Genomic DNA, 16,333 nt, shown 5'->3' with positions numbered 1-16,333 from the left:
AGCCTCAAAGGAACGGAAACTCTAATGTATTGATTCTGACTGCACTGACAGGTGTGGTTCATTCATAGTGAAGCTCATTGATCCACCCACCTGTCAGTTTGAGGTGGGCGTGGCTTCTCCAAACCGAGGCCCCCTCTTGATGTGACCACGCCCAATCAGCTGGTTCCTGAAGTCCTCCTGGGCTCTTTAACTAACTTTTCCTTCCTCCTCCGCGGTTTCGCGGAGAGCCTGGTGGTGTGTTGGCTGCGCTGCGTTTTGGTGTTTCTCTCTGTAACGGCGCCAGCAGCAGGTGCTGTCAGCATGTCTTTAGCGGATCAGCAGTGGAGTCCCACAAGCGTCCAGGTAACGGTGCTCCAAGCCAGAGGCCTCAGGATAAAGGGGAAAAGCGGCACCAATGACGCGTACGCGGTTATGCAAGTGGGCAAGGAGAAGTACCAGACGTCGGTGGTGGAGAAAAGCGTGGCTCCGGCGTGGAAAGAGGAAGCCTCCTTTGACCTGCCACCGCTGCTGCTTCAGGCTGGAGGAGGTGGAGGGAAGGACCGCAGCACGCTGCACGTCCAGGTCCTGCACCGCGCTCTGGTGGGACCTGACAAGCTGCTGGGTCAGGCTGTCATCAACCTGCTGCAGCTCAGTGAGGACAAAACCCGCAACAAGTCAGAGTAAGTTCACTGTGGAAAAAAAAAAATCACACTGAATTTAAATTAGATCTACTAACACCAGATTAGAAAGAAATATAAAAGTACAACTCAGTAGTTTAAAGTTGTTATGCAGACAGATATAACTACTGGCCTTTTGGTTTTCCTGAAGACACATTGAGCAGAAAGTTTTAGTGAGTTTGCATTTCTTTATAACTAAATATTGGCAGGTGAAAGTAATTGCCTTTCACCTGCGCCACAGAGACATAACTTCTGTTTTGTTTTGGTTTTATGGTTCTGCTGTCAGTCATGCTGAACCTCTGTGGTCTCAGAGCTTCAAACTTCCATAATCCCATAAGTAAAGTCTCGATTTTTAAATAGCAGACAACCAAACCAGCAGCAGCATTTGTGAAAAGTTGTCCTGTGTGTTTAAATCTGAAGAATCTGTGATCTCTGCACCTTCGAGCCCTTTGAGATCGCACAGGCTCAACCTTGCATCACTGCACAGGCCCATTTACGTGGGTTTGGTTTCCGATTGTTGCCCACTCCCAGCGTTGCAGCTTAGAGGATTTGTTGCCTTGGTTGCAGCCTTGGAGGATGCCAAGCAGCATTACTCAAGCAAATGGATGCAGTTGGTTCAGAGATTAATTTTCATTGACTGAGCTTACTTATTTCCCTTTATACAGAAAGAAAAACAATATAAACTTTGTAGGAGAAGAATATCCAGAATTCACATATTTTTTTGAACTTGAAAGTCTTTCTATACACCAAATGTTCATTAAATTAAATAAAGAAGGAAAATCTTTACTGGGCACAAATTGATGTCTACCTCTTTTAGAAATGATCAAGTTTTTGCCTCTACAATAGCATTGGTGATCTTGAAAAACCCCTTCATGATGAATGAAGACGACCAAACAGTCTCTATGACCTTCACAATTTTTCACGCACCATTTGTTAGCTTTATGGCAAAACCTCAAATCAGTGAGCAGAGGTTACAAACGCTGCTATGAACAATGGTTCTCTGTATTCTATTCTGCTTCCCATTAACACTTGTCTCTGTACATCGGAGGTTTCTCTGCCTCCACCGTGTGTTTTTCAGTCTTGCTATTAAAACGCAAACAGCAACATAACCCAGTTCAATAAACCTAACCTGACTTTAAAGAATCATGTTTTTCCCCTCTAAACTAGATTATAATAGCTGACTGGACCTTGCTAGTTGTTTTAAAAGTTTAATCTCCAGTGCCATGGATTTATTAGCATACTAAGATATGTAAAAAATCTGCCTCGTTCTCTCCATTTATAACTAGCCGTATGAAAATCAGCGATCGTCTTTAACACAAGAGGATCTCTGCGTGTTTCTTTTGCAGTGAATTCTGACACAGCTCCTCTGTGTTGATCTTTCTGTGAGCTCAGTGACTCCCTCCAGCTTTGGCCTCGCATTCCTGACCATTTTATCAATGAGAAAACAAACATTGACAACAACAGTGAAAGTCAAGGAAGGTCAGTTTTTCACAGCTGAACCACTGAGGTTTAACTGTGAACTAGGAAGGCCTTGTTTCACCACAGTACAGTTCATGAACTATGATTATCAATTTAGAATAAAGTTTTAAAGTTGGGTGAAGATTAGGTCACGATGGCAGGGAAAGAAATGTCAACATATCGTATCATTTTTCCCTCCATTCCTGTTTTTTTATAGGAAAAGAGCGCCAGGAAGTAATGAAATAGAACATGAAGCAGGTGGAATCAGCCTATTTGTTGTCCTATTTCATCATTTTCATCTGTGGCTTCTGTAAAATGTGAGACTGTCTGTCTTGGTGAAAATTGTACATCATCGAACTTCAACTTTTTCAGGTATTAGAACAATACAACTGCCATCTCTGCAAAGGCTAATGATTTACAAACAATCTGCAGTCAATGATTAAAGCACAGCGACTGTGAGCAGCAGGTAAATTAGCACAAGAAACCGCAGTGCTTTTAATTATTTTCAACTTCATTGTTTATTTAAACCAATCTATTTTCTGAGTAAGGCTCAAACATAAACTGAAACTATTTGTGTAAATGATTCTTTTCTCCCTGTTTGACATTAATCACAGTTGGAGTAAAGGAAATTATTCTATTTATAAATTGAAATAATGTATTTATTTCATCAATATCATGTTAATCAATTTCAGAAGTTTACATACACAAAGATTACCAAACTGCCTTTTAAGCAATTTGGGAAAATGTAGATAATGATATCATGGCTTTTAGGAGCTTCTGATTTTGTAATTCGCAACATCTGAGTTAAATGAAGGTGCACCCGCCTTACAAAAGTAATTGAACAAACTGTAAGAGAAAAAGAAAACAATTTCTACATTGAAACAAGTTGAGAAGCAATATGAGCTGAAATGCCACTCAGAGAGGAAAAAGGTATCATTCCAAAAGCAACAAAGACAGTTTGTAAACTCCAAAAGCAAACATTTTTGGACATCCTGTGGTATGATTAAGCTAAAAAATGAAGCCAGGAAATAGAGGCTTGGGCACAAATTGGTCTTCCAGACAGACAATGACTGTGACCATACAGTCAGACTGCAGGCCATATGTTGTCAAAGCAGTCGTCATCACTACGTTGAGGGTTTGTGGTATTGGTGCGTTGCACAATCTTGGTGAAATAAAGTATTGGCTCTAAATTTTTATTTCAACTCAACAGCAACAGATGACTAGAAACAGCACAGCACTGTGTGGTCCTGGTGGATGGTGATCCCAGATGCACATTAAGCCTGGTTTTCTAATGGATAAATCAGGCTAACATGGAACCTGTGGGATATCCTGAACATCAGCCACATTGAAAATGTATGGACTGTTTGAAAGCCAAGACTCTGCCAGGAAACCAGTCAGCTTGTGGTCAATCCTCCAGCCAGAGTTAGGCCAGGATCTTGCCTTTAGGATAATTTAGACCCTCTGTGAATCTGAATAAGTGCAGTAAAACTTGCTGTACTTGTTCACAATTTTTTTTTTTAATGAAGTGGTTTTATAAGCCCCTTTTGAAAGAATGATTCTAAAGACACCATTAAAAGCTCTTCTTATCTTCCTTTTTGGCCTTTCTGATCCAGCAACATGACTCGGACAGTTTTAGTCCTTGGACTTTCTTCCTGCTACATTGTTACTTATTCAGCTGTTCTCCCACTCCCAGCTGTGCTGTGAGATAAGAAATTCTTGAGTCACTCGGGGCCATTGTGTTATCAGCGGGCCAGGAAGGATGTGTCCAGAGAAAGTACGATGGGTATCTGCAAGAAAAAGAAATAAAAATGTTAAGTCATCTATCATTCTCCTCCGGTACTGTCTGCCCAGTAAAGTAGCACACTTTGTATCCGCTCAGAGAGGTTAAAAATCATCTGTAGAGCAAGCACCAGTTTAATTCCACCTCATGCAGAGTGTGTTGGGCTCCACCCAAATGCTTTTGCAACTTCCCCTCTGATTTCACTTGAGGAACTTGCTTCTTCTCTTTTTGTCTTATTTGTAGTGTGTCTGGCTTTGTGACCTGTGGTGTAGATGCTCTATTGTTGTACAATACTAAACAAACAGTAAAATGCCCACTCTAACTTTTAGACTTAATTTTAAAATATCCAGAAAATTGAGATCCTGAAGTAAATACTAATTATTACTACGATTAAGCGTTACTCTCCCGTCCTTGAAGTCAGCGATGATCTTGATTAAATATCTTGAATAGTTTTCCATGACTGATGGTTGTTTAGAGCAGAATATGCCATAGGTGCGTCTCGCTGGTTTAAGAGAAAAATAGCTGTCATAAATTTTACTTCTCAGTTCACTGATTTGTCCAGATTTCTCTCTGAAAATAAGATCATTGATGTAACTGGCAGAAATAAGCAAAGGAATGAAGGTGTGGCTAAATGTAGCTGTTGTCTTCCAACCTTTATTTCTGTTAATTATGATTTTCTGCTTACAGTTAATAAAAAACACAACATTAAAACTATAATGTTATCAGACCAATAAAAAACATTTTAATACACAAATGTGAGCTTAATAAAAACTATATTTGGTATCTGCTTAAAAGTTATCTTCTAAATGTACTTTTTAATCAAATAAACCTTGTTGGACTTCATATTCTGATTTATTGAATATGACTGTATTCAGTCAATGAATCAAGGAAATAAAGACTTTGCAAAGATAACAAATTATTAGAGGAAAGGTTTACTTACTTAAGAATTCAGTCCAAAATATAAATCTGCACCATGTTTGCAGACCTTGTGTAAAATTTCACGAGGCGCCATTTGGAAATTTGTTTGCCAAATTCACATTTAGCCGTGTGTTGAACTTGGATACCATCAAGGTTGGAAGATGTCACAGAGCGTGTGCTGATTCTCTTTGAAGGTCTTCTTCTGTGGTCTAGGTGTTGATTATTCAACACAGACTGGTGCTTGGTGGAGCCCAGAGCTGATTAATAAATCCCCTCCTGGAGGCTGAGCTTATTAAGCAGAACAACTTGCAAATTTTTACAAATACGATGAGAGCTCAAATCTCTTAGCGGTGGGTAGAATTTTTTGCTTTAAATTATGTTAACTTTCACACGTTTGGATTTGTTTTTCTTTAATTTATTACTGCAACAGAATATAGAGGGTTTGTCTACGTATCTATATTTTTTAAATTCTTTTAGCTCAGAAAAGTGTCTAGTTTGCACAGAATGAAAGGGCTAAACAGCTAGTCTAAGAAAATCTGATCTAATCTGCCAGTGAAACTGTCCAAAAGATGCCAGGATTAATAAAAGGAAGACTTGTCTATGCATAGAAATAAAAAAAAAGCTGAGTATTTTCTATTAATCTTCCTCCCTCTCACCTCCACATGATAAATCCAATATCTATTTAGCAGTGCATATCTGAAGGATGTTTTTGAATAAATCAAGCTAGATGCACAGATTATTTACAATCTCAAGGCCTGAAATGTGCAGATAATTTCCAGTTTTCCCATCAGTGAGCAGGAGGCTGGGGGGGGGATGGCTGTGACAGCAGTGACTGAACCGTGTATCAAATTCCAGGAAAAGGCGGCTTCCCTCCTTAATTTTGTTTGTGCCACACATCTGAAGCATTCCTGAGGAAGGAGGAGGAGAGCAAATCTAAGCAACATAACTTGTGCAGGACAATGAGAGGAGAGCAATCCTCTGAGGTATTTTATGTCTGTTGCCTCCTGGGAAGCCTGTAAATTCAGGGAGTAAATACTGTGTGTCATATATAAACTCAAAACTATGAAAACATGCCCAGACAGTGGTGTTCTTAAAACAAAGACAAGCCTGCAGCTACAGCTCAGCATGTTTCTGCTTACACTCACAGTGCCCCTTCCTGATTTCCTCATTTCCTTTAGAATCCAGATTTCAGCCGAAGTCGTTTTCTCAGTGGTGAGCTGACCTCAGCTTTTTGCCCGATAGGCATTTATTTAATGCTGAGTGGGCTCTTTTAGTTTTCTTTGTAAAAATTGTGCTGTCGACCACCAAACATCAATTGTTTCACAACCAGTATGAAGGTGGGGCACCTTTCTATTGACGACAATCAGTTTATTTAGAGTTTCTTTGTAGTGCTGTTTACTTCTTTCTGTTTTACACCAATTGTTTAAAAGGTAAAAAATGGGGTAAACTGGAGATTTGTTGCTTGTAAATTCTGTGGGAAGCAAAGACTAATCTGGTTGGTTTGAGAACAGAACTAATTCAGGAGTTAATTTTCAGTGGATTTAAATGTCTGGAGCGTGAAGGGATGTTTGTGTCTCAAACAAGAAGTGATTTAAGATTAAATCTGCAAGTTCTTTATATCAAGAAGAAAACGTTTGTTTGCTTTCTAAATCTTAAATTTGAGCTTTTCTATTCCTCTCTGTTTAATAATTCCTGTTGGTTTTATCATTAAAACTTAATTATAAACATCCATACTGTCAGAGAATCCCTTCCTGTAGAAAACTGAATTAATTCCTCCTCTGACTTGGATCAAAAGTCAGTAAACTGAATGCAAACTCAACATCTATTAACTAAGCTGCTATTATGCACAAATGAAAACTGATTGCATCTCATTCTACTCATGGAATATTTCAAAACACATGTAGAGATGTTTTCTTTTTGTTTCCAAAGAGCAGAAATGCCATATATGATTCATGTGGTCTGAAAACTGTTAACAAAAATCCTTGCAATACCTCTCTGTGATGTCAAGAAACATTTTTTTACATTTTCTGAACCGAGTCTTCCCTCAATTATCAAGGTGTGAAAGCACTCTTACATAGATTATGCTAAAATGGTTTAATCATGGAAGAAAAGTTGTTTGAGGCAGCAAAAGACTTGGTTGCGGTCGAGGGTCATCTTTCTGCAGGACGATGACACTAAACTTGCAGCCCAAACTGAAAGTGTTAGATCAAAGCAAAGTAGAATGATCCACCCAAAATCCAGATTTAAGTCCAACTGAGAATCTGTAGCAAGACTTTAAAATGCATCACTACCGATTCTCTCTCTATATAATCTGACCCAAGCTGCACTGAAAGGTGATGGCCTGATTGAAATCAGGACCTCAATTTCCAAATCTTTATTTGTGTCTAAAAAAATAAAAGTTTGAAACCACAAATCCTTTGTCTTTCACTTTGCAAATACACACTGGTTTGTGCTGGTCTGCCCCATAAAATCTCATTAAACAGCATGAAGTTTGTGGTTGTAACATTACATAAAAAAGTTGAGTTAGTCTCAATACGTTTGCAGCTATAATCCGGAATTTGAATAGAAATCTTTTATCTTTATTTATTTCTTCAGAATAATATGTGCATACAACAACAGCGTTCATATAAGGATGGATTTCTAATATGTATTTCTTTTCCAGGTGGTTTAAATTGCTGGATAAAACCGGTAAGCCGGACAAAGACCGTGGAGAGGTCCTTCTGGACGTCCAGTTTATGAGAAACAACATGACCGCCAGCATGTTCGACCTCTCCGCTGCAGGGAAGTCCCGCTCCCGGCTGGGAAAGCTTAAGGATAAAGTCCGTGGAAAGAAAAAGGAGCAAGACTCCTCATCAGGTGTGGTGCCTTTGCCCACTCAGGTTCTGACAGACAGCGAAGAAGAGGACGCTAGTGGAGGTGGAGAGGGAGGAAAATCGAAGCAAAACAAAAGGATGTCTTTGTTTTCTCCTAAATCCAACCTGCAGAAGAATTTGTCTCAGTCCATGTCCGTCCTGCCTGCGAAGAACTCCTCGCTGAGCGGGAGCCAATCATCTGGGCTGAACGTGGACCCCTCTGAGGGTCAGCATTTTTTCTATAACCCCTTCATTAACTTTCTGCATGCATGTTAATTTTCCTCATGTGTTTTCAGGCAAAAAGAAGTTCAAGTTCAAGATACACAAGCACTCCAGCAGCTCTGACAGCAAAGATTCATCCTCTGCCCAACAAAAACAGGAGCAAAGTAATTTGTGCATCAACGGCAGCCATGTTTACTACGAGGAGCCGCCGCCTCGGACGTCTCGCGCCGGATCCAGCTTCAGCCTGTCAAGTTCAGGACGCGGATCAATGGAGGATGTCCCGGAAAACCCGTCTCCATCTGTGGATTCACTTAAAGCAGTGAGGGAGTATTCACCCTGGATGGAAGAAGAGGAGGAAGAGAAAGAGGAGGAAGATGAAAATATTAACGATTTAAGAAAAGAGGAAGAAGAAAAGGCCAAGTTGGAAAAGAATATGAGAGAAGAGGAAGAGGAGGCCATCAGAAAACAACAAAAGGAGCTGGAGAGGTTGGCTGAAGAAAAGTTTAGACGAGAAGAGGAGGAAAAGGTCAGGAAAGAGGAGGAAGAGCGACAAAAACTGGCAGAAGAAAAAAGGAGAGTAGAGGAACAAGAAAAGAGGCACAGAGAGGAAGAAAAAAGAATCAAGGAAGAGGAAAGGGCCCAAGAGAGGAGGAGGCAGGAAGAGGAGCATAAATTAGCTGAAGAAAAAAGGAGACTGAAGGAGGAAGAAGAAAGGAGGATTGAAGAAGAGAAAGTCAGAAGGGAACAAGAGAGAGCTGAAGAGGAGAGAAGGAAAACGGAGCAAGAAAAGAAGCGGAGGGAGGAAGAAGAGATGCTTAGGAAGGAAAAGATGAGAATAGAGGAAGAAAAAGAGAAGGTTCGTCGAGAAAAGGAGGAAGCTAGGCTAATGGAAGAAAAGAGAAGAGAGGAAGAAAGGATTGAGGCTGAAGAGAAGTTCAGAAAAGAGGAAGAGGAAAGGATTAAGATGGAAGAAGAGATGAGAAGGAAAGAACGCGAAGAAAAGTTAGCAAAGAGGAAAGAACTGGAGGAACAGGAAAGGAGAGCAAGAGAAGAGCAAGAAAAGATGCAAAGGGAGGAAGAGGAGCGGAGGAAACAAGAGGAGAAGTTGGCTAAAGAAAAGCTGAGACAAGAAGAAGAGGAAAGAAGAAAGGCCAAAGAAGAGCGTGCAAGAAGGGAGGAGGAGGATAGGATTCAGAAAGAGAAAATCAGAAGAGAGGAGGAAGAGAGGAAGAAAAAAGAGGAGGAAGAGGAGTCTAAAAGAAGGCAAGAAGAACTGGAGAAGCTGGCTATAGAAAAGATGAGAAAAGAGGAAGAGGAGAGAAGAAAGGCTGAAGAAGAGCGAGCGAAAAGAGAGGAAGAAGAACAGATCCAGAAAGAGAAAATAAGAAAAGAGGAAGAGGAGAAGGCCGAGAAACAAAGGTTGGAAGATGAAATGAGACAAGCAAAAAGAAAAGAAGAAGAGAGAATGAAAGAAGAGCAAGCAAAAATGCAAAAGGAGGAAAAAAGAAAAAGAGCAGAAGACGAGAGAATAAAAGCGGAGAAACAAAGAGAAGAGGAACTGGAGAAAATGAGGGTTGAAGAGGAGAGAATAAGGAGGGAGGAGAGGAATGAGAAGGAAAGAAGGGAGGAGGAAATAAGGAAGCAGGAAAAGTTGGCAAAAGAAAAGAAGGAAAACAAAATAAAAGAAGAAGAGAAAAGTGTTGGAACAAAAATCAAAATGGGAGTTCCTGTAGAAATCATTTCCACTAATCCTTTTGATGAAAACGTCACTCCACCTGAGGAAACTCCCAAATTGTCTAAAGCAAAATCTGATGATCAAAGGTTAGTGGATCAATATTCAATTGGTATTTCACTGATGATTCAGCATAATTAGGTGGAATGACAAATCTTTTCTCACCATAAATCTTTAAAAATATGTTCCTCACCTCATCCAGTGTATGTGGTTGTTTCCCTTTTACTTATTCTTCTAAGAATAATTAATTCTGCATATGGCATCAATATGATATATGTGATTATACAGTATTCTGTTTAAATTTGCAGAGTGAACTATTTCTAGGAAAGGCTCAGCAGTTTATCATTTTCTACTTTAATAATCCTCAAAGGTAAAATATTTCAGGATATGACAGGATCCTCTGAAAAGGAAATAAAACAATGGTTCTAATTTTTTTTGCTCTTGTCCTGTTAAGCCTCTGTAAATGATGACTTTGCAGGATGAAGTTTGGGTAACATGCACAGCTTCAAAAAGAACCTGATGTATGGATCACTAATGAAAACTTGCAGCTTGTATTCACTGGCACACTTTAGGTGTTTCTCCACTGAAATATCTGCCAACTTAACTCCAGCAGTCCATCACATTTTTACTCTCACTTCTTTTTCTGGAGAGATGTTGAATTCAGGAATATATTCCTGCATCTACACGTCAGAGAAGCGCTCCACCTTGACCTCCACCTTGACTTCGTCAGCATGTCTTGCTCATAAATTTTGCTCGCAAAAATTCCAAATTCCACATACAAAATTTAAACTGTGTCAGTCTACATGTAGCCTTTGTGCTCCTGGCGCACATCTGGGATATATTTTCTCCAAGCTGTCAGCAACTTTTGAATCTCTGTTCTTGAAAGTCTTAAGAACAACAAACAAAAATGCAGGATGACTGGATTTATTGCAGCAAAAGGCATGTGACGGTAACTGGATTTAAAGTTTATGCCAGAACTTTGCTTCTTAAACCAGAAAAACGGCTAAACAAATAATCTGTAATTCATTCAGTCTGTCAAAATATGTGCATCCCAAACTGAAGTAAATGGATCAAAGTACACACCAATTCAATAAATTAGAATATTATTGAAAAGTTGATTTATTTCAGAAAAGTTATGACTGTGAAAAATATACATAGATTAATTACACTGACATTTGAAAGGGTTTATTTCTGCTGTAGTAATTTTCCACTTAAAGTTAATGAAAATTACATTTAAAATTAGAATAATATTACAATACACCATTAAAAACAGAAATGTGCAAAAACGAAAAGTATGCTTACATTCAAAAGATACTTCTGTCTCCAGTGGTCAGTGAGGCGGGTCACGGTGACCAATTAGTCCAACATGTTGTTTTATGGATGGTGGACAACGACATGCAAACTCCACACAGAGTGACTCACACCAGATCTGTCTAGTTGCTATCTAATTCCCCCACAGTGGACCCCTAAATTTAATTCAGCGCAGGGAAAATCTTAGTTTTTTTTTTGTGTGTGTGTGTGCATTTATTTTTTGAGCGACATCAATGCAGACACAAAATAATTTGTATATAGAAATGCCAGTTTCACTCTTTAAATTTATGGAGCTTGATTCCACTTTTTTCCAGATGTGGAAAGTCATAGAAAGCAGGAAAAGAGGATTTCTAGACTATATTTCTCTCTCATTGTCTGAAATGTGTCTCCTACTTCCCTTTCTGTGTCCATCTTCTTTTCTGTCTTGTGTTCTTCTAACCCCACATCCAGATGTTCTTACTCACTTCATGCTTACTTCCTCCTTTGTGTGATTCCTTTCTGCAGTCCTCTTGCTTTTGCGGATTACATATTTGCTGCAGAAATATTTGCTGTAATTTTACAGTGAAGTTTTGATTAAGATTATAATGTAAACACCAAGGATTGGACTAAACTTTAAGGGGAAAACTTGTGTAGGAACATGGGACAACAGGAAGAGAGGCCAGCTTACTTGAAAGGATAAAGGAGATATTTAAAAAACATTTCAGAAATTTGCATCAACTAATGTAAATTTGAAAGATTGATTTTAAATGATAAATATTTGGAAACAATGAACTTCTGTACAAAGCTTAAAATCAATTACTAAAAGTAGTTTTAAATGTATTGGAGTAAGTATTAATTATTTAAATGGTTACATTGTGGTTGAAGGATTAAGATGTAGCTGAAGTTAGCCTGCAGAACAATAAAAGAGGCAGTGAATAGGGATTAAATACTTGATGAAAATATTGGTGTTCATCTGAACGTTTCCCATATCTTGTTTTTCAGTCTGTTAGAGCTCTGTGACCGATTGTCTCAACACTTCTCTTCTAAATGCAACAGGCGGCTGATACCTGCATAAATATTGCATGGCTTTGAGCTCATGTGTTAGTTTGAAGGAGAGAGCAGCCTGGGCTGAAGGATGAAGAGCATTTCACAGCCTTGCCTCATTGTATCAAGTATTATGTGAAGAAGCTGTTTACAGTTCACTGCTAGAGTATTCATCCTTCTTGAGAGTTTTAACATTTCATCACATTGCAGTGACAAATATCTGTATTTATTTGGGATATTGTGAAATATGCATTTTATTTTGTGTTGGTTTAAACGAAGTGGAAGGAAATTTTTAAAAAGCTCAAGACCTCTAAAGTTTAGTTGGCATTTGCATCAACACCTACCCAAGCCAATATTTAACTACAATTTCATCTGATTGCTTTGTAAATCAACAGACTAAACATTTATTTATTTATTTATCTTATTTATTTTTAAGCAGCTGAAACTCATATTGGATGGAAAGCATCTGTAAACATTAATTTTCAAATCTCCTCACAATCTAAATAGGATTTAGGTCTTAACTTTGACTAGGTCATTCTAGCACATGGAAACACTTCAATCTAAACTCTTCAGCTCTATATATATTTTTAGGGTGGTTGAACTGAAAGGTTAATCTTTCTTTTCTGGCTGCTAACAGATTTTCTTCCAGGATTGCCCTTTGTGCTTTTCTTTCAATCATCTTCTCATCAACTCTGAACTTCTTCTCTGTCTGTGCTAAACAAAATCATTCCCTCAATATGAATCACTATAGGAAAGATGTGTAGTAATGGTTTCATAGCATAATTAACAGAAGTACCCACTTTCAGATGCTTGCAGTATTTCCCACTGCAAGCATCAGTAGGAAACTTTAAATAGGACTTCTTATGGCAGTCTTGAGCGGTGCTGTTCTTCTTCCTACTCTTCCATAAAAGCCAGATCATTATTTTCCTTCCATTTGATCGCCATTGCCACTTTGTGTTAGCTTATCGCATAAAATATTAATAATCTACATTGGACTGTATGTGGGATGGTCAAGGGATCTAAAAGCTTTTGAGAATCTCTTTGGTGGAAATAAGGATCACATAGAAATAGACCAAAGAGGGGAAATTTAGGGGTAGTAGCAATACTAGATATACAAGATTTAAAAAATCAATAGTTCCAATAAAATACTGTACAGTGGTCAGAATAGAAATATCATAAAACATTTCTTCTTGTGCACCGTTTGTGGTTTAATCCAAAAATGGGCAACTGAATTGGATTACTAATTTAAATATATATATAATGTTCATGTGTATTAAACTCTAAAAAACACAACAGACTATTTGTAGTATATCAGAATACACTGAATAAAAATGGAAACATTTGTGTTTGAATATGTTTTCTTGACTCGGTATTTTTGCGTCACTGTGGAATGTCTGATTAATTGACAGCCAACTTTTGCCCACACTTGTATCTCTGTCATTTTCAGATGTCAGTCAGCTGCGTCATCAGTGGAAAGCGGGGCAGCTTCCACCAGCGAAAAGGACCCAACTAACATTCAGCGGGAAAAGAGAGCGGCTCCTAAGCCTCCGGGAAGGAATCAGTTGGAGAGACAGAAACAGGAGGAGGAGGAGGAGACGTCGACACAACATCTGCCACAAATTAACAAACAGAGTAAAGACAAAGATGTCAAAACTGTCAGCGTTGCTCCCCAGCGCTCAGTGCAGATGATCGCTCCTCTAAACAGGTCTTCCAAAGATTTGAGAAACACCCAGAGCACGACGGAACATGATTCTGCCCAAGAAGAAACAGGCAAACACAATAAACGTCCTGCTCCATCCATACCGTGCACTGCTGAAGATAAGCTTCACAGAGGCGTGGTGGAGATTAAAGACGGAGCTGTTTGTGGTTTAAACCCGTTTGAAGATGACGATGAGGAGGAAAATGAGCTCACGGTTCATAATGATGCAACAACCTTTGTTAAAACTAATCCAGCAGTTTGGCCTCCTGTCAAATCACAAGCTGCTGACAAAGATTCAGCTAAAGTCAAATCCTCAAAAATAGCTCGAGCTCCCCTACCGCCTGATCCCAATGACACTCCTTCAAGCGCCATTGTCAGTCGAAACCATGGTGAAACTGATGTTTTAGATGACATTGGAGAAAGTGCTCCAAACAAGGCATGCAACACACAACAAGAGGTCAAAAGTCACATACAGGTCCAAGAGAATCCAAACAAAGAGTCCAAGAAGATTGTGACCATGGCTGGTGCAAGAGAGGAGGGACCTCCTGCAGTTTCACGCAGGTAAGACGCTTTAGTCCTCAGCATTAATTTGTCTAGTTTAATTGTTGGTATGTTTGCAGTACCTTGCAAATTATCGTTGTTCACACTTTGTCAAATCAGAACCATCACTGGGATTTGATGTGATGGACAAGCACAAAGAATTGCAGCATTTTGAAGTAGAGCCTCTGAGAAAGTAATATTAGTAAATAAACATCATAAAAAACAAGGATTACAGCAGACAGGATCGGGACAGGGATAAAGTTGTGGAGAGGTTTAAAGCATGATCGGGATATAAAACAATATTCTAAGCTTTGTGCATCTCAGAGAGCATTGATCAATTAATCATTAAAAAATGGAGAGTGTATGAAAATCTGTTGGAGGTAACACAAAGACTTGAGAGTGAGGCGGTGCTTTACCTTGCAGCAGAGCCATCACTTCTCCATATGTTAGAACAGTACAATGTTCAGATCTTTAAGAATATGCTTGAAAGATTTAGAAATTATTTAGATGCGATGCAATCTGAAAGAGTTTGAGCATTTCTAAAAATAACATGTAAAAAAAAGGGTTTCAATAGTTGATGGCTTTCATTGAGTTGATATGTAATTTTTAAACAAATTCCGTTGCCTTTACTACATTTTGCTTCATCTTGCCATTCTCTTTACATGTTTCACTCTCAACCCTTTTCTCATTACAGACTTCAGCCTGTAAAACCCCTTAATCCTCTGGAGCAGCAGTCTGACTCAGTTGGTAAAGTTGGAAATGATAAAGCCACAGAATTAGACTGTAATGGAGTTCAGGACAAAACAAACGTATGTATTCTTCTTTTTTTTTCTTTTCAATTTTAGCTAAATGTTTTATGCCAATCTAGAGATTGCTGTGACGTTTCCTTTGGTTTTCATGATCAAAGATTATCGTTGTCTCTTTACTTCATGTCCCTCCTACAGGTTGGCACAGGAAGATCAGGGCCATACTCCCAGCTAACTCGAGAGGAACTGATCGCTCTGTTGTTGAAACAGGAGAGCCAGCTCTCCGAGAGAGATAAAAAGATATCAGAGCTGGAGCAGTACATTGACAACTTACTGGTGCGAGTCATGGAAGAGAATCCAAGTATCCTCATGTCCATGAGCTCTTTAAAGAAGTCTGCCTAAGTGGATTTATAGCTGACACTCTGAATCAGATCAGATCCCTGTGCTCTGACTTTATTCATTTCACGACTACATGAAAGACCTGGCTTCCAAAGATGTGTTCATCGCTGAATGCTGGCTCTTTTGTAGTAGGATAAACCTTAAGGTTAATATATCAACAAGAAAAATCAAAAAGAAAAGATGAACTATTACTGTGATGACTGCAGCAGTTTCAATTAAATCTTTTTTATATAAGAAAATTCTCTCTTTCAATCAAGTGTAAAAGGATATTCATATATGTCCATTGCTTTCATGTAGAGCGTAAATTTCAAGCTTAGAAGACTTGCTATACTGCCTGGTTAAATCAAAACAGTTTTCCCCTTGCCTGGTCAAAAAGAGCCTTATATGTTATACTATGTGCTGTAATTAGATTTTTTCTCTTTTTTTCTTTGCATTCTGCAAACCAAGAGCACTTTATCTTTGAATGTTAAACACTGAAAAATATACACTGTCTGGAACTGGCTGAGGTGTTTTTGTATATTTGCAAAATAAAATTAAAAATGTATAAATCTATTTCTTGTTTCATTTATTCAGTTATATGTTAGTGTTATGAAAAGGCATGAATGAGGAAATCATAACAGAATAAACCAATATGCCATGTAAATTGGGTCTCTCCCTCTACTTAGGTTGGGGGAGTGACCCTGGGTCTCTCCCCCAACCTAAGTAGAGGGAGGCCAAAAATAACTGCATCTTCCATAATTCAAGTTTCATCAGTTTGGATCTGAACCCATTTCAGTCCAGATGAACAGTTTTTTTTAAGGTTTTAAAAAATAACTGTATATATTGTATATATACACACACACAATGATACATCAGATGACTGATGTATGCAAACCCGATCTACCAAAAACATTTGGCATGTTTCACTCTAGCAGTATAGTCAAAGTCATTAAGTGTAATTTTTAAAAAAATCTGCCATTAAAATAATCTGGATTTGGACAACTTGCTATAGTTAATA

General features: G+C 38.6%; 1 protein-coding gene across 1 annotated transcript; it reads left to right on the top strand.

The window, feature by feature from the left end:
- Positions 1 to 152: 152 nt before the first annotated feature.
- On the top strand, positions 153 to 15,888 carry LOC116724160 (trichohyalin-like). The gene is made up of 6 exons (XM_032569598.1): positions 153 to 659; positions 7,475 to 7,890; positions 7,961 to 9,707; positions 13,400 to 14,212; positions 14,886 to 15,000; positions 15,136 to 15,888. The coding sequence occupies exons 1-6, from the start codon at positions 301 to 303 to the stop codon at positions 15,337 to 15,339; spliced, it is 3,654 nt and encodes a 1,217-aa protein (XP_032425489.1). The 5' UTR covers positions 153 to 300; the 3' UTR covers positions 15,340 to 15,888.
- Positions 15,889 to 16,333: the final 445 nt, after the last annotated feature.

The sequence above is a fragment of the Xiphophorus hellerii genome, chromosome 8, assembly GCF_003331165.1.
Source record: "Xiphophorus hellerii strain 12219 chromosome 8, Xiphophorus_hellerii-4.1, whole genome shotgun sequence".
Taxonomy (NCBI): domain Eukaryota; kingdom Metazoa; phylum Chordata; class Actinopteri; order Cyprinodontiformes; family Poeciliidae; genus Xiphophorus; species Xiphophorus hellerii.
The sequence above is the reverse complement of the archived record's forward strand: the minus strand, read 5'-3'. Positions and strand labels throughout refer to the sequence as shown.